This window comes from Peromyscus eremicus, chromosome 15 (genome assembly GCF_949786415.1).
Source record: "Peromyscus eremicus chromosome 15, PerEre_H2_v1, whole genome shotgun sequence".
Taxonomy (NCBI): Eukaryota; Metazoa; Chordata; class Mammalia; order Rodentia; family Cricetidae; genus Peromyscus; species Peromyscus eremicus.
The window spans coordinates 68,853,962-68,873,686 of NC_081431.1; the positions used below are offsets into that span (position 1 = coordinate 68,853,962).

At 38.4% G+C, this 19,725-nt stretch overlaps 1 protein-coding gene across 1 annotated transcript in view; it reads left to right on the forward strand.

The window, feature by feature from the left end:
• Positions 1-19,725, forward strand: part of Dpp10 (dipeptidyl peptidase like 10) — a 143,325-nt gene that overhangs the window by 102,738 nt on the left and 20,862 nt on the right. The window contains exons 13-14 of the mRNA XM_059280624.1: positions 6,795-6,893; positions 7,001-7,070. Coding sequence (XP_059136607.1) covers positions 6,795-6,893; positions 7,001-7,070 — 169 coding nt within the window. The remainder of the gene's footprint in view (positions 1-6,794; positions 6,894-7,000; positions 7,071-19,725) is intronic.

The following is a 19,725-nucleotide window of genomic DNA, read 5'->3' on the forward strand; positions in this document are numbered from 1 at the left end:
CTTTATGACGTATGGCATCTGATAGTTGACAGGTCTTAGTGTCACATTGCATATTTGACCTCTGTCAAAAGATGACTCAAAGAACATTCTCGATGAGATATGGATTTAATTTTATTCCATTATTACAAAGCTATGTTTTTATAACATCACTGGCAATCACAGAACATTTCTCTGGATTAGTTGTTAAATATTGCTAATATTCCCACCAAGAAGTCAACTGTGATTGCTTCATGACCAAAAAGTACAATTTTTAGTTGGCTGGATGGACAGAGGTCAGATACTTGCTTTTCTTTTAAAGGATAATTATTTAGGAAAACCACAGTCTTATTTAGTGACAAGTGAGACTGGAGTTGAAAAAACAGAAGCGTATATGAGACAGGCTTAACTGCTCTCTGGGCCACATGAAGTAAAATATGGCATGAGAAGAAAATTGGAAAAAGAAAAACAAGACTATTTAACCAACATGGAAACCAATGGAAAACAGAGTAAATAAAACATTACCTAATATCTTTCCTAAGAAATTAATAACACAAAAGCTTTACTTTAAGAATGACTATAAGAAGAGGCTCTTATATTCTTCCATTAAAAATATACAGAGAAATGAACACTTAGGAACATAAAATCATCAGCCTCCATTTTTTTTATATCTTATTTTTTCCTTTTGGTAGTTAAAGCTAAGGAATAAATCTGAATATAAATTTGTAAAACAAAGATATCGATGATTTTAAATTATGTAAAATTGCAAGAAGATATAGCTAAAGTGTTAGGACACCTTCTTCGCATACACAAAGTACCAAGTTCAGTCACTGGAACCACATAACCTGGGTGTGGTGGTTCATTCATCTGATCCAAGCACTCTGGAAGTATAGGCAAAAGGACCAGAAGTTCAAGGTCATCCTTAGCTACATAGTGAGTTCAAAGTTAACTAGGATGACAAGATTCTGTCTCAAAAACAAAACAACAAGACACAAAGTAATTGTCTCAGATATTCAGAGATCTTAGTTTGACATGGGAACCTTTCAGGTAATTTTATTGTTGTTACGGTTTTAATATTTTCCAAATGCTCTATACTGAACATACATTCAATGTATAATAGAGAAGAAACTCTTCATTAAAATATCCATGAACTTCAGACGTGGCATAAATACCACATTCCTACATGGTTAATGTTTGAAACATCCTTTCTTCTTTGCTGTCCATATTCACATAGATGCATCCAAGGCAGGTACACCTTATAGCTCCAGCCTTGGGGTTGGGCCACTTTTGTTGTCAGTTCCTAGGCAAACAATGCATTCCATAGAAAAACCAGGCAATAGTCTGTCTGTCTGTCTGTCTGTCTGTCTGTGTCTTTGCTTTGCTTACAGCCAACAGCATTCCATTATGAAGGCTTCCCCTTAAACATCATTTTCTGTCCTCTGAATCCCATTAATGTGTGATTTTGGGGGCTAAGCTCCTCCATGATTTTGGTAGGTAAATCATGGGGACAGGCTCCTGTCACTTCCTTTGCCCTTCCTGCCTGTTCCTTCCCTGTTGCCTGTTTCTTTCACTTTGTCTTTTTCTTTCCATCCTACCTCTTTCCTTTCCTCTGTCTTCCATCTCTTTCCCTTACTGCCTTTTTATTCTTTTCTAAATTATTATCATCTGCCTTTTCATTCCCTTCACAATTTTCTGTTCTCAATATTTTCTCTTTGCTTCCTTATCTTCACACTTAACTGAATGTCTTAGGGTTACCTCACCTTTAAATCATCTGTTGAGAACAAGTCATTTGTACTAAGCCTATTTTCTGAATTTATTGTAATTTATGGTGTGACGATACTATTTTGAAATGTTTTAAATCTTTCTTAAATTTGTTTTTTTAACTACAATTTACTTCTCTGTGCTCATAGAGAGACATTTATTTCATGAGTAAATTAGTTACATTTAATTTAATAGAAAAAAATTCCAAATGCTGTTATAGTGATGTAATTAGTTTACTTGTCATTATCTTTTTCCCCACTGGTGATTTATAATAAGTTATATACTTATTATTGCTAAAAACACACCCACAATGGTCCCCCTCAATGTTTGTATTTATTTACTTAATTATTAATTGTAGTACAATAAACTACTGCACATTTATAAAACAAATATTAGATATAATATGTATTTAGAGGCATAAAGATAAAAATTTAACAAACTTTAATGTCATGTCATTTGTACTAACATTGTCAAGTGACATTGGCACCTTGTACATGCAAAAAGTAATTGTTTTATCTATTCAATGTGCCTAAATACTAGTGTTTAGAGAAAAATAGTTAATGTTATTGGACTGTAGAAGGTAAGAACTTGCTTTTCGAGGGCCAGTGAGACTGTCTAGTGGGCAAAAGTGCTTGCTGCCAAGCTCATGAGTTCTATTCCTCAGGCACACAAGGTGGAAGGAAAAGATTCCCAAAAGTCTTCTGACCTGCACATGTGTGCCTTGGTATGTACATGCCTATGTACATGGGCCACTGAATATCTCAATAGAAATATAATTAAAATTTTGAAATATAGATTCACATTTTAAAATATTTATTATGAAATGGTTTTGATGGCTTCTTTGAAAATGTTGTAGAATTTAAATATCATAAGGTGGTTGAGTTTTGGGAAGGTCAGATAGCACGTTCTCCACAATCTTTGTTTGGAGAACAATTTTTAAGAAGCAGAAATTTGTTGGGAATGGGATCATACATAGAAATCATAATTCAACTGAATAAAGAGAAATGTGGTGGGATATTTGTTTGCCCTGACAATCCTACACTGCTAGTAAAGTTAAAGGTTGAATTAAGGGGCAGAGTCCACCACTGGCCGATTGGAATGAGCCATAGAGATTTTGGAGGACCAGATAGAGAGGTACAGGAAGAGAGAAGGAGAGGCTTAGGGAGACTTCTTGGTCTTTTCCATCTGGGACGTGGAGAGAAAGAGTCAGCCATCGTTTCTCCGCTGCTTTCTTGATCTAACAGGTTTGCATCCCAAGTTTTTATTAATAATAGAATAACTTAGATAAACACATCACAGAAATGAATTGATTGTGGTAGAATGTGACCATTTCTCTTGATTTCTGAGGCTGAGGATGGAGCCCAGTGGAAAAACACTTATCTGGCATGTGTGAGCTCCTGGGCTCCATCCGCAGCAAAGCAAACAGCAATACAGTAAGTAGATAATTAAAATATAGGAAATGCAAGGGTGGTCAGTAGAGCAGATAGGATGTGGCTATAAAGGAATTTAATAAATACAAAATACTTGAAATGAAAACAAAATGCAGAGTGAATACGATCAAAATAAGTATGGAAAGTTGCAGATTTAAAATATTAGCAAAAAATAAATAAATAAAACCCAAACCTTCCAGTACTACATAAAAGTACGTGAAGTCAGTCATTGAATCTGTGTTGGTGATGGGCCAGTATCTGCATCTGGCTGGGATCAGAAAGGCAACAGGACTTATAAAAATAGATTACAAAATAATAGTCAGAAATGACCAAAAAATATTGTTAAAAAATATAAAATGAAGAAAAATACAAATAAGATAAGTCCTAATTAAAAAAAAAAAACACAATGATGAACAGAAAAATCAAACTGCAGAAAGTCCATTATAAGGGGGAAAATTATCAACAATAGAAAAGGGTTATATCCACCCCATTGCATATAAGAATGATAAAATGTAACCACATGTATCTCATCAGACAAGAAGTAAACCACATACCATGGAACCATATATTTAAAATGCAAATAGAAAATAAAAGCCTTTACTAATGTATCCCACACAATGCTTAAGGAGTGAATGTACGACCAAACTTACACAAGCGGTTCTAGGAAATAGAGACCCAGTCATACATGGTAGAATACACATCTAATCCTAGTGTTGGGGGGGGCAGAAGTAGGACAGTCTCAGACTGGAGATAAACTTAGGCTGCAAAAAGAGTCCAAATCCAGCATGGGCACATAATGAGACCCTGTCTTAGAAAGGGAGAACACCTATACCATCTATTACCTATATTCCAAATTCAAAATCAAATCAAATAAAATTTCAAAAACAACCCTGGGTGAAAAGACCTGAGTTCAGTTCCCAGAATTGCCTTAAGAAAAGCAGAGCATTGTGGGGATACACTTAATCCCAATCTGAGCATGTGGAGGATCCCTGGGGCTCATTGGCCAGTAAGAGACCCTGTGGACCATAAGAGAACCTGTCTCAAACAACAACACAAAGGTGGACTGCACCCAAGGAGACAAATGAGGTTGTTCTGTGGCTTCTACAAGATAGGTACGGCACCCCTCCCACCACACACACACACACACACACACACACACACACACACACACACAAGAATAAAAGAGAGAGAGAAAAGAAAAAAAATTTCTCAGGAATTTAGTTATAAAACTAGTTTACTAGACATTACACTTAGAGACTAACATTTTATGATGTTTACTAACATTATACAATTTATTTTTTGGTGTTTTTAGAGACAGGGTTTCTCTGTGTAGCTTTGTGCCTTTCCTGGATCTCGCTCTGTAGACCAGGCTGGCCTCGAACTCACAAAGATCTGCCTGCCTCTGCCTCCCTAGTGCTGGGATTAAAGGCATGTGCCACCACCGCCCGGCACATTATACAATTTTTACCCATTCCATGTTGCTGAAATACCCGCAGTCAATGTGATCCACCATATTTATACAAGAATCACAAAGAATTTAGAAAATTAACATTTGATAAATTTGACAAACATTTAATAATACAATCACAACAATTTCAAATGAACACTACAAAATATGTAAAGGGAATTTCTAAATTTGATGATGGTATCCACAAAAATACTATAGCTGGCATCATGTTAACACTGAAAGACAGATGTTTCTGTGAGATCAAGGGAGGCAAGCTAGCTTTCCCCAATCTATTCTCCACAACATTCTGTTCAAAGACTCAGCCAGGACAAAGACAAAATTAATCATAGCAAAACTCCTTTATTCTTTATTTGCAGAAGACATGGTTTTATATGAGAACATATTTAAAAATAGCAAAAACCTACATATCACAAAGCAAACTTTTAAAATGAGCCAATTTACCATGTTTACAGACATTATATATATATATATATATATATATATATATATATATATATACACACACACACAAAACATAATAAAGCTTAAAAGTAGTTTAAAATTAGAATAACATTGATGCAATACCTAGGATTGAATCTAGTTAAAACATATGGCTCCTAAAATAAAAGCTATGATATATGTCTGGGATATCTACACACACACAAACACACACACACACACACACACACACTTATTTTAGTATGTAAAGTCTACCCATATGTATTTTCATATTCAACAAAAAATAAGTAAAATTTAGCAAGTTACTTATGTGTTTTTCATAGTCAATCAACTTTAAAAAATTAAATTACATTTATTTGTTTATTATGTGGTATTCTCATGTCACATAGCATATATATACAGGTTGGAGACAACTTGCCCTCTCTTTCTACCATGTAGGTCCTTAGGATCAGCCTTAGCTACTAAGGCTTGAGGACATACATCTTTACTTGCTGAGCCTTCTCCCAAGACCATCAGTCAAATTTTAAATGTTTGATTGTTAGTTTTTTGTTATATTTTCAGTTCATCCGTGTCTTCTGCAGCATCTCATATTCTATTGGTCTCACTTGCATATTTTTGCTCTTAGACTATAATTACCACATATCTCATATTTTGCATGTTTAATTTTGGAATATGATTTTGTGCTTTTTCCAGCTTATTGAACAGTTGGGCTATAATTTTAACATTCTCATCTGAGACTGATATTGTGTAGGTCATTTCAGCATTGTTCCTACTGACTACATTTTGTTCTCCTCCTGAGTTTTTATATTGGTATCTAAATGATTCAAAGTTTATCTCATTTATTGCTAGATAATTTTGCAATCTTTTAAATACTCTAAAGAAGAGTAGTAGCATGATCAGACTTTTATTTTGAAATGTAAATGGTAACCCTGATGTACTGGAACAAATGGGAGGAAATTCACTGAAATGAAGAAGTTCAGTTGGAAGACCCCTGTTGTGATTTAGGAGACAAACTAGAAATTTCCCTCAATGCATGCTCTGAGACCTGACAAGTAGAAGCAACTTGGTGATAGTTTGTGATAGTGGATTGAGTCCTAGTTATTGAATGAAAGGTAGCTGCTCATATGCCACTTTGGATTTGCAGAATGCTTTAAGGTTTTATGATTGAAGAATTTCATAGATGCATACAATATATTTTGACCATACTCAACCCACCTAGTTCTCTCCCTAACTCATCTCAAATCCAACTCCTACTCTTCATGTACCCCCTTCAATTTCATGGCTTTTTCTTTTTCTAGAATCCACCAAGGCCACTTTATGTTACTCTTGGGTGTGGAGATATCCACTAGAACATGATCAACTAGCCAGGGCCACACCTTTGAAGAAATCTCCCCCCCGACACACACACACACACACTAGCAGTCAATAGCTCCCTGGCTACGTATGAATGGGGATTTTTGAGCCCCTCGCCATTCGCTGCTGGAATGTTCACTGGCTTGACCTTGTCCAGGAACTCACCAAGGCTGTGAGTTCATGAGAGCAAAGGTTTCGGTCATCTGTCATGTCCAGATGACTGCTTCATTTGGGGCTACCTTGATTTGTGGTTCTTACAATCTTTCTTTCCCATCTCCCACAGAGGTCCCTGAACCTTGCGGGGAGGATATGATGTGGATGAACCTTATGGCTGGGTGCTCCACAGACACTTCTTCTCTGGTTTTCAGGGTATTTCATCTTGGAAAGCAACTCTCTGATGAAAGAAACTATCCAGAAGAAGAAGCTCGCAAAGTCAGAGATTAGAATACTTCACATTGATGACTATGGTAAAGTTTGGCACATGCTACATCCTGCAAGAACAGCTTTCTCTGAATCTTATACTTTTACATTTAAATGACTCTCCATCTTTAATATTTTGCTCTTTCTTTAAAAGAACTTCCTTTACAGTTGTCCTTTCCCAAAGATTTTATGGAGAAAAACCAGTATGCTCTTCTCTTAATAATGTAAGTATTTTATTTTTTATTGAAATAAATGGATCTAAAGATTTCATAATTACACTCTTGTGCCTCAGATGACAGATTTGTTAAATGAACAATAGAATTATTCTTGTTTAACTAGTGTCCTAATTTCATTTCTGTTGTTGGGATAAAATGTCTTGAGGAAGAGCAGCTTAGGGAAGAAATGGTATATTTGGGAAAAAAGTCCAAATTACAGCCATCATTATGAAGAAGTCAAGGCCAGTAATTCAAACAGCTACCTGTTTCACAGCCAAAGTCAAAAGCAAAGAGCAATGCATCCATATATGCTTGCTTGCTTGTCTCTGCTTTGCTGAATTTCTCCACTATTATTCATTTCAAGACCCCCTACCTAGGGAATGGTATTGCCCATGATGGAATGGATCTTCCCACATCAATCAACAAACAGTGCTATCCCTTATAGACATGTCCAAAGGCCGACATGATCTAGATGATTGCTCAGTTAAGACTCTTTTCCAAGGTGATTCTAGTTTGTGTCAAGTAGATAGCTAAAAACTCTTCACCACAACTGGGAGCTGTCAATTATATAGGTTCCTTATGGAGACCATCACTGAATATTGTGTGAGAATGTTTAAATTTTTGGTTCATCTTCAATCCTGTAATGAATCTGATTCTGTTACTGGGAATGGTGACACCAGGCATCTTGGTATGTGTATGTCTGTTTAGTAGTTATTGAAACACTATGCTCCCAATCGGTATTTTTACAACAACGAACAAACACATAGTAATTGGTTATGTCTGTGTTACCCTTTTATTTCATATTCCTTGACTTGTGGCCAGAGAAAGCAAGACTGTGTTTAGGAAACCTGAGTTGCAGAATGTTGAGCCTAACAACTGAATTTATTCATGCTTTTTTTGTGAGATCAGGATGGTACTGACTTCAGCATGATGACCCTTAACATCTCATGGTAAATGACGTCATGCTGATTGAGCCTTGAGTGCCTGAGGCTTATTAGTCACTGATTTACTATGAAGCCTGGTAGCATATTGATCCACAGTGCTTTATATTATCCAGAATTATGTTCAGGGCCTTAATAGGCACACAAAAATATGAAAGTGTCTTGTGTTTACCGTATATACAAGATGACTCTTCTGGAGCTTAGCCTGCTTTTGTTCAAAGTCTAGCGTGCCACTTACTTGCTGCAGGTCTTTAGGAAAGTGACTTAACTTCTTCATAGTAATTCAGCCTTTGATGTGCCCCCTTTACAGGTTAAGTGAAATGGATTACACACTTTGTTCCATGTCTCCATTGTGCTCCATTAATGCATATGATTCATATACTTGGAATGGTGGTTTGCCCTGACTTTATTTAGACATTTTAATTATGTAACTAATTTGTCACTCTGTGTGTGTGTGTGTGTGTGTGTGTGTGTGTGTGTGTGTGTGTACACCAGAGGTCAGTATTACTCAGTGTCAGATGTTTTCCTCAATGTCTAGCTACCATCTCTTTTTTTTGTGTGTGGAGACAGAGTCTCTCACTTGCCTGGAACTTGCCAAGCAGGCCAGGCTGGCTGAGTAGCTGGTCTCAGGGATCCATATCTCTCTACTTCCCAAGTCTGGGATTACAAGTGTGTACCATTATCACACTGGGGATATTTTATATAGATGTTGAGAGATCTAGCTCAGATCCAGACAGTTTTTTGACCCTCATAGCCAGAGGGTCTGCGATTCTAGTGGTAGCTTTCTCAGACACCTTTCACTTGCTCTTTATTAATTCTTCTGCTCCTCCCTTTCACCAGTTTTCTTCTATGCATATGATATATTGAGGAAAATACTAATCACACTAATATAAGAAAAGCTTGGAAAAATCAAGCACTTCTTTTTCTTACTCACTGTTATTATAATAATTTCCCTGGGGAGACATAAATAACATCTACACCTCCTTCTAATATCTCAGAATAAACTTACATATGATTTCTCCAGTCCTAGGAGGAATGACTGAATTCATTAGGTTTAATTACAGGGCAATGGGAAAGGGGTTTTAGGCAGGAGGATAGGTGATCTTTGTCTAAGTTAGGGTTTCTATTGCTGTGAAGAGACAGCATGACCATGGCAACTCTTATAAAGGAAAGCATGTAATTGGGGCTGGCTTACAGTTTCAGAAGTTAGGTCCATTATCATCACAGTGGTGAGCATAGAAGTGTGCAGGTAGACAGGATGCTGGAGCTGAGAGTCCGACATCTTGCAGGCAACAGGAAATTGACTGGCACACTGGGTGGTATCCTGAGCATAGGAAACCACAAAGTCTGCCTCCACAGTGACACACTTCCTCCAACAAGGCCATCCTACTCCAACAAAGCCAGACCTCCTAATAGTGCCATTTCCTATGAGATTATGGGGATCAATTATATTCAAACTACCACAACCTTAAAGCAGCCACACTGGAAAGTCTGTTCCCAGCAGGTCTGATGACGTTATGTAGTTGCTTTCCCCTCACCCCTCCCAAACTATATACTCTAGTCCCTCTTCAGCACTCTGTGCCAATGCGTTTGGAGGAGAATGGCATGTAACTGGTAAGGGTGGCTAAAGGCTTGGGTGAAGGTCCCATGACCCTCTTCTCCTATGAATAGTCCCAGCAAAACTGAAAACAGTGGCAGTTTGGCTAGGAGGATAGTCCTGTATCACAGTCACATTGTCCTTTGGGAATAGGGATTTTGTTGTCCTTGCTGTTGTCTCAAATTCACTAAAAACTAAAGTTTCCTTAGGAAAGAGACCCTAGGAGGCATCCTTCAGGGTACCATGACCTTTAAGATGTAAGATAAGGAATGGCATTGTGTTTGGGGTGCGCTTCCTTTATTCAAATGGATATGGAGGCAGTTATTCATGCTTCTATGCCTCCCTGCTGCAGAGAGGAGGCACTCACTGTGGAAAACAGACCAGACTTTCAGATGTTTTCTGTTTGAAGAGGGATGCTAACTTGATCTTCTTGGCTTCAAACTTGTCCTTTTATCTGGTTGATTTTGACTACATAAGGATGCGAACCTTAAATCAAGAAGTTGATTTAAAAATTAGTCGCACTAGAAAGGACCACTTCGGTCTCTTTTAAGAAGCACAGTAGTAAATACATGGGCTTCCAGTTGGAGCTCTTAGGCTTTCCAATACACTGCTTAATGCTTCTAAGCTACTGCTATATTGTAAACAAATTGGGACTAATAGTGTGTCCTTACATATGCATAGTGTGCAATGTGTTTTATATGCATAATATCTATACAAAATGAAAGTGTTGTCTGGGCATAAATGCTTACACTTAGTGTTTAATAAATTCTAAATATAATCATACTTGTTTAATAAATTGTATAAAATTATAGTGTTATCTGGGACATAAACACTTTCAGATGGTGCTTAATAGGTTGTAAGTATAATCATGCTTTTATTAAAGATAGTGCTATTTTACACATTTAAGTATAACAGTATAAATATGAAATATGTGATATAGGACCTATAAAGTTATTTAATAGGTGGTTACTACGAGATTAGATGAAGTAGTATAGTCAGACTCATGGAATCTACACCGCTGCATTCTGGCTTGCTGAAGCAAGGACTGCAATCAGTTTTTTTATTCCGACTCCTGTTTCTGCCTTTAGATACTGCTTGTACTACGTATTAATTCACTTTATTCCAACTCCTTGGTTTTAAGATATCAGTTATCAGAAATTGTGCAGAATATATCACATGTAAACCAATAATGTATGCTTTAATGTCTATTGATGAGTATAATCATGTCTAGAACTTTATGCTAAAACATCTAGACAATGGCAAGCATAAAGGTGGTTTTTTTAAGCTATTTCTTATCTTTTAAGATGGATTCAATTTGCCTAATATGATTGTCTCCAGTCACATGAATTTTCCTGAAAGTGGCATTAATTCATTTTTCTTTTTAACTGGAAAGTTCCACTGCATGGGGAGTTGAGTGAATTTGCTTGGAACTGAAGGACACACTTTTTCCTCCTAAAAGTAAACTCTATTTTCTAGTGATGAAATGGCTTCTCTTTCTAAAACTGTAATAGTTGATTGTGTTTTCAGTAATCATGAGTTAAATATTGCTGAGGAGAAAATAGCCAGACTTCTGCCACTTAAGTCATAAAGAATGACTTAGTAACTATAGCATCACGATTCTTGCTGTTTTGTGCAGTAGATCTGGTCTACAAAGAGACAGAAATCATTTCTTGGTCTGAAGAGCTTGGTGTACAGTGATTGGGATGTCCAGAAATATAGTTCGGTTCATAAATTGCTTGCATAGCATGCATGAGGCCTGGCTTCCAGCCCCAGTGCTACATATAAACCCAACACTTGTAAGGCCAACACTCAGGATGAGACGAGAAAGGATCAGAAAATCATGGTGATCTTTGAGCTACAATGTAAGTGTGGGGCCAGTCTAGGATACAAGAAATCCTGTCACACAAAAGTAAATATATCAATCAGTGGTATGATTGTCATTGAGGTCATGGGACTGTATTCCTTACCCTGACCTTTTGATTAATTTTGCTGCCTTTAAGTTCTGTAACAGTAAATGACTTATCTGAGTACCTCTGCTCTAAGTTACCACTCTGCTTCCTGCTTGACTTTTCTGTCTTTTAGTGTCCCTCCAGGTCCTCTCTCTCTGTGTTGTTTTTCTGCCCACTGTGAGGACAAATATTGGGATTTTACATTGGATGACATTGCCCTCACAGCAGCTACCAAAAACTGGCTCCTCTAGATATAAGAAACCGTTTGATCCCAGCCAAGTACACCTCTCTGATCTTGGCTCAATATATATTTGCTCATGGTGCCACAGTCTTTACCCAACTTAAAAAGATCTAGTAATATTTTATTTAAAGACGTATTTCAGATAATTCTCTGCATGTCCTTGTTTTTAATATGTAACCATGACCGAGAATAGGGAGTGCTTCACTCTTCTATCTGTTAACCAAGCAACTCTTTCCTTTGTATTGTGTTGCCTGAGCACACTAATTGGAGCATAATCCTGCCCCATGAATATTGAGAGAATGCATGAATGAATGAACAAAAATGAAAAAAAAAAACAAATGAATCAGTCAACCATAAAGGTTTTCAAGAATAAGATGAATTAGAGAAAGATAGGAGCTTAAATAATCTGAGCACTTACAACATGTATTAATTTAGCCTTAGAGGTGAAACAGTTTCTCATTTCTTTAGATTTTTCTGAATGCCGCTGAAAATTGATGCTTACACATCTCCTCACTATTTGACCTTGTAATTTTCATGTCGAATTTGTATTCTTAAGCTAATAAGAATTAACATCAGGTACCATTATTTTATTTTAGATACATCATTCTAAATATATATAGATCCCATGCATATGTGATGCATATATGCATGTTCCCATACATATAGATGGACCTACATGTGGGCACATGTGAAAGGTTCAAGGTTAGCATCAACTCTCGTTCTCAATTACTTTCCACCTCAAGGGTCTCTTTCTGAGATTTTGGTTTGGTATACCTAGCCAGTTTGTCCCAGGGAATCTGTTCCCTGAATCCTGTCTCCTGTCTCTGACTCTAGAGCTTAGAATTTCAGGCAGGCCACCATACTGGCTTGGCTTTTTATCTGGGTGCTAGGGGTCTGAATTTCAGCCTCCATGATTTCCTGGAAAGGTCTTTATCCACTGAACCATCTCCCCAATCCCCTATGTTTAATTCTTTTTTTTTTTTTTGGTTTTTCGAGACAGGGTTTCTCTGCGTAGCTTTGTGCCTTTCCTGGAACTCACTTGGTAGCCCAGGCTGGCCTCAAACTCACAGAGATCCGCCTGGCTCTGCCTCCTGAGTGCTGGGATTAAAGGCATGCACCACCACCGCCCGGCAACCCTATGTTTAATTCTTAGGGAATCATGCATGTACATAATTTGTTCCTATCCTAACAGGAGGAAACTAAGAATAGAATGTCATGTCTGCCATCCCCAGAATCATGAGCAGGGCAAAATTATTTCCTGAAGTGGAATTGAATTTATTTGTTTATATCAAGCTCTATGCTTTTAATATTACCTATCATGACCTGCCAGTAGATTTATCCATACTATAATAATTACTGGATGGTTATCAATGAATACAGAATTGAATCTGAGAGTTTTATATCTAGTCAAGCTCTTTTGTTCTGTGTTCTTCCCACGTCACAGTTCACAATACTTTGAAATGACGCTGCAGTAAATCTATGACCTTCCTCTGGACTGTAGCCTTTGAAGTTCAAATACCTCCAACTGGTGTCCCTAGATGGGGACCATGCATTTGACACTAGGGCCTTTGGAGCTCACTCTAGATTTGAATCACAGCAACACCAAAGAGCCAAACATGGAAATCAGGGACTTTAGAAGCTTTTTTTCTTGTGTTCTTGATGCACTGCTAAGATGGGTAACATCTATTACCTCTAAATGCTAATGCCCTGGGAACCATTGCACATGGACCACAGTGATGTGTCTTCTATGGTGATGGGAACTCATTTATCACATATGAAATATCTCATACCTGATATGCGAACTTAAATAATGCCCACCTATTTTATGTGCAGTTCATAGCACATTTCCTTTTTTTAGATAGTAATTTTCTCACATACTGGGATAAGAACGGGGTAGGTATCATAGTTCTTCTTTTATAGGTTGAGAACAACTAAGAACATGAAATGGTAGGTAGATTCCCATATGGTGGCCATCTATTTAGAGATGAAACATTATCAGGAAGAAGAGACCACAGAGAGGGCTCAGTGGATAGGGTGCTTGTGGCCAAGCCTAAAGACTTCAACTTGATTCCCCAGGTGGAAGGAGAAAGATTATTCTTGAAGCTTGTTCTGTAGCCTCTGTATGTGAACACACACACAAATAAATAAATGAGGGAAATGTATAAACTCAGAAAAAAAGTCTCAAAATAGTGTAGACACATAAGGGGTGTTCAACATCTTCATCTCTTAGTCCTATGCTGGTTAAGAATTCTGGTTTCTTTGTTTGTATACATGAGCCTCATATGCCGAATATTTAAGTGAATATATTCTGAGCAAGTTTTATAATTGTATTAGTGCTAAAAGCTGAAATTATCTAGTTATCAAGTTTTGTAGTTTTTTCAGTTCTGTGTCTCAATATACTGATATGTTATATGGTTCTGCTATTAGCAACTGTACATCATTAGCATTGTGCTGCTGCTTTTGTTTATTTAACACATCAAAGTAAGATAGGGTTAAACATCTGTGTTAATACATCCATATTTTTATTGATAAATTGATTCCTAGAATCCAGCTAGATGAGTAGGAAACCAGAATGGTATAACTACCAGAAGTTGTCAATGATGCCCCACCTAGTATGAAGTACACTTTCAAGGTTTGAATGAACACTAAAATCATGGACTTTTGAGGCTCCTTTGGAAGGTGGCCTGACTGAACAAAGGTTTGTTGAAAGAAGCAAACACACAATCACCCTTTAGCTGAGATTTATTAAGAGAGAGCTTCATAGTCATGGACAGCCATGGTCATACCCTGAAGTGCAAGAGAATTGGAAGAGAGGCAGAGAAAGCAGGACGGCCATAGGCCTTGAAAGGAGAGACTCCCATTCAGAATAGGAGAGCCCTAGGAGAGATGTGTCATATGGAGAATGATGGTGAGCTCTGAAGGGAGAGACAGATCCCTCAATTTTCAAGAACAGATGAAGTGTCAGAATTCTGTAGATTTACAGAGGATGAGAAAGTTTCAAACCTCATAAACTAAGCAACATCCTAGATGTCACAGAGGTGAGCATTGAGTCCCAAACTGGGTGAGACTGCAGTTCAAAGTTCCTTTGGTTCTGAGGAGCTTCCCCTCTCCTTAGATTCTTCTTAGGCTTGAGTTCCCTAACAGTCAGAGAAGGAAACTGCCACTCCTTTGTCCTAAGTGGCAGGCAAAAGGGGGCTGAGTTTGATCTTTTTTGGGAGAAGAAAACAGGCACCTATTGAGTCTTCAGTCTAATAGCGTGTAGTTAGTGTCTGTTAATTCACTGTGAATTCACCGTCGATCCAGATCTCTCTCCTGTGAATTACATGTCTCAATATTGTACTCACAGGAGTCCTGTGATGAATTAATTACACTTTCTACTGGGAAAATTGTCACTTGCTTGTTTTATATAGGTGTAGTCTTCTATTTTTGTTACCAAACTTGGGGTCAATATGTATGCCTCAGGAAGTCAAGTATAGACCACCTGTCCTTGAGAAGCCAATGGAACATCTAAACTATCAGAAGACAGAGCAGATACATTAGATATATCCAATGTGGCCACATTGGAAAGAGGGGTAAAGAAGTACAGTGGCCCCTTCAAGCCCAACTCCAATGTCCTGAAGAAAAATTAAACTTTCTTTGCTGGACCAGGGATATGCACATCTAAGCAGTTGTGGGCAAAGTATTGTCCTGTCTGCCTGAAACACTATTTCTTAGCTCTAGTGTCATCCTGCAAGTGGGTCTGTCATGTTCTTAGAACTGTGTGATATCTCTTACAGGGAGACAAGCACTCCTCTGCTCTGCTTGGGCTGACAGTCTTCTCTTTCTTCTTCAAGCATGAGATTCTTTGGGAAATTCCAATTTCTTGGGGTCTGGTGTTTCAGAGTCTTCATTTCTGCCAGGCCAATCATGCTGCCATCCTACCCTGTTAGGTCACAGGCCCTCTACTCTGCTGCTGTTCTTTCTTCCCCAAATTCAAGCCACATCTCCTTTGGTCTTCCTCTGGACAGAGGTGGAGAGTACAAACAGGCCTCAAGTTGCTCTTAGAGTTGACTTTTTTCCCTTACTGTGGAGAGCAAGGCCTACAGAAGAGGCCTCTGTTCCAAATCCAACCCTTGCTCTAGCCTGGAAGCCCTCCCTCCTTCTGCCACTCTGGACAAGTCTAGTCTTCTGCTGCCAAGTCTCCAGTGATCCATCACCCCCAACCTTTCCCAAGTTCTCAATCCCCTAACCCCACTGAGCAGTCCCCACTGCCGAAGCATAAGGTACCTTGAATTGCTGCCCCAGTTCTTATCAAAATGGTCCTGACTCCTGGAATGTAGGCTACATTGCAAGGCATGGTAACATATAAGAATGAGAAAGTCTCTTCGGTCCCTGGAACAGAAGGCTTCCCCTTCAGAACCCATCCTGCTGCTCATGGCATGGTGCCGAAAACCCTCCGAAGTTGTTTGAGTACCTTCCATTGAAACTGATACCATCATTTCCTATTTATACATACTCCATTGTTTAAATTTTATTTTGTGTGTATATGTGTATCTCTCTGTGTGTGTATACACATGTGTGCATATGTATATAGAGGCCAAAGATGGCTATCGGGTGTCTTCCTCAATTTCTCTCCACCTTGCCTTTTGAGACTAGGTCTCTCACAGTACCTGGAGCTCACTGACTCAGATAAACTGGCTGGATGGCAAGCCTCAGGAATCCCCCTCTACTGGCACACTGTTTGCATTAAAGGCATGAATTACCATGACTGTCTTGTTCACATGGATTGTAAAAATTGCATGCAGGGCTTCATGTTTGTGTGTCAAGCACGTTACTGACTGAGACATCATCTCCTAATCTACTTCCACATTCTTTTAGCCAGTGTATAGAATATTTTTCACTCTAATAGCTAAGAGGTGTACAGGCATTGAATCCATATCAAGAAGAGAATGGATGCTTCTGTCCCTGACCTGTTTGTAAATTGTGCTATGGTACCATTTAATGGTAAGTGATGCAGGTGTAACCCTTTCAAAATGCAAAGGAACTGGAAAAGGATGTTCTAGCTCTGGGATGATGTCAATATTTAAACAAATGAAAGAAAAGATCTTCTAGCATCCTTCCCTTTCTACTCCCTCAATGATGCCATTAGAAATTATCTCAGATGAAATTGGCCAAAGGATAAGAATTAATGTAGTGAAACTTGACAGCAGATATCATTAGAAGATTGTGTTTTCTCCCTGCTTATTCTATGTTTTCTGCCTGGGAGATGTCCCCAGGGCCCTTTTCTGTTGGTTCTATTCTGTTATTTCACGTGCTGTCTAGGATGTTTATCCCAAGGTTAATTTCGTGTGTATAATACTAACAGTCTATTTTTGAGTTTTAGGTCTGGCTCATTAATAACCATGCTGTTCACTGTTTCAACCTGTGTAGTGATGAGAGTTCATCTTTTGACTCCATGTTACAATTTGAATTATAGGACAGAAAGAGGTGGATTCTGCATTTCTTATACTCTCATGAGAATTTTTAAACAATATTTGTATCTGGCTAAGGAAACAGTGCTGGATCCCATTTAGAGAAAAGACAAAAGGGTATTCAATGTCCTTTAAGGCAAGGAAGAGTGTCTTTAGTGCATAATCATTGGTCCTAACATGAGGAAGTCTGGTCTACCAAAAACACAAAGCAAATGGGAAATGTGTGGCCCAGGATGTAGGGAGGAATAGAATGAAGTTTCTATTACACTAATGCACATTATTTTGTCATTCATGAAGAAATGTTTATTTTTTATTATGTCTATGTGGGGATGGAGTATGTGCATGTGAGTGCAGACGCCATAGAGACCAGAGACTATGCCAGATTCCCTGAGCTGGAGTTATAGGCAGCTGTGAGTCATTCTAGCGGGTGCTAGAAACCAAACTCTGGTCCTTTACAAGAGCAGTAAGTGCACTTTACTGTTGAGCCATCTCTCCAGTCACCATATTTTTGAGATAAATAATAAATAGTGTATTAAATACAATACATTCTTAAATTTTAAACACAGAAAAGAACCAAAGTGTCACTATGGTAGCCTTCCCCTGGAGTCTTCCTTGGTGGCTTGCAGGTGGTATCATTGTGGGTTTGTCCTCATGTGGTACTTGTTCTTGACTCCTTTGTTGTACAGGTATCTATAGTTTTTCTTATGTTTCAAATTTTCAACTTACAGGGCACCAATGAGACTGGACTCCATCAACCTCAGGAGCCCATTTTACTTTCTCTGTCCCTTTATATATATATATAGTCACATCTTGTAGTGCCAGGGATCAGAAACTCACTGAACTTTAGGGGACAAAATTCTTCACCTACCAGCATTTATTTTGCCCATAACCACTTATTTCCCTTAATTTTTAGTTCTATACTGTAAGTAAGGGACCAATAAAAAAACCCACCAAAATGGCTGCTCCATGATTGGGGGTAGGGTTTTTATTATAGGTAAGAGAGAACAGGGGCATCTAAAAGAGTCCAGAGCAGAAAAGAAAAGAAGCAGATAGACGATGGCCAAGGCTATCTGTAAGATAAGCAAGATTAATGAGGATGAGGGGGTAGGTTTGTTTTTACATGGGGAAGCAAGAATAGTGGAGCCAAGGGAGTGGGTTTGCTGTTATTATAGAGACTGAATGGCTCTCTGGGAGGAGGGAAGCCTGTAAACTATAACAGCCTGGGAGGTAGCATAGTGGAGGAGTTGGGGAGGAGAAAATGGCCTGGAAGCTAGCATGGACTTTGAAAGGCATAACAAGTATATGTGAACAGGAACTGAAGGAACCTGGGGGCCAGCATGGGTTTTGAAATGCAACAGGTATATGACAAGGGAAATAGACCTGTCTGTCAGGCAGAAACCCACTTTGCAGATTCCTGAACAAAGGCTGGGTGTAGGCTTTTAGCAACGTTTCTCTAGTCCAGTTTCAGAACAGCCAAGATTGTCATTTCTCGATGTAGGCACTAGTTTTCGGAATTTGGTTAACTGGAATCCCTTTGGACTTGACACATACAAGTACTATGTATGCTCAGTGCTTAATGTTCCTGGGGTGGTTTATTGGCTTTTCTTTTCTTTTCTTTTCCTTCCTTCCTTCCTTCCTTCCTTCCTTCCTTCCTTCCTTCCTTCCTTCTTTCCTTCCTTCTTTCTTTCTTTCTTTTTTTTAAATATGGTGACCTAGCAGAAGCATATTGATGAGGATTGTTTAGTGGGTTGGTGTCTCTGTAAGAGCACATATGTAATGGTAGAAGAAAGATGATCTGGTACTTTTTCCCTGAAGAGTGAGTGGTGGGGGGAGGATTCTTGAAATGTAGCCCTGATAACAATGGAGATCTTTTCAGAATGAGTTATTTAGATGCTTTTTAGACCAATCACGTGGGTGACCTCCTATGTAACCTGTGCCTAATTTTGTTCCTAGTCAAACTAGATGAGGATGATGAGGATGGTGTGATAATGATGATGATGATGGTTATAATAGTTATAATGAAGATGATAATGTTGGCAACAAGTGATGATGATGGTGATAGTTGTGTAAACTGATGACATGGCCATGACTGTTCCATGGTATGGCTAAGGGGAAGGTTTTGGTTTTTGTTGTTGTTTGTTTTAAGACATGAGGGAGAGAACAGCCAGAGACATCTGGAAATGTCCAGAGCAGAGAGAGAAAGTAGAATGAACATGTCTAGCACATTGGATCTGGCCATGAAGGAGGCAGGAGCAGAGCAGAGAAAAGATAAACAGGCAGAGCAAAAGAGGAAGATGAAGCAAGCATGGGCAAAAGATAGGGCAAAAAGAGAGCCTAGCTAAAATAGCAGAGTTATAAGGAGAATTTTCAGCATTGTTCGGGGGAACCCATGAGCTGGAGAAGCTTAAGGTAGGGAAGGAGGCGACAAGAGCTGAGAAGAGTTGGAACACCCACATGGATTTTGAAATGTGTAACACGTACTTGTG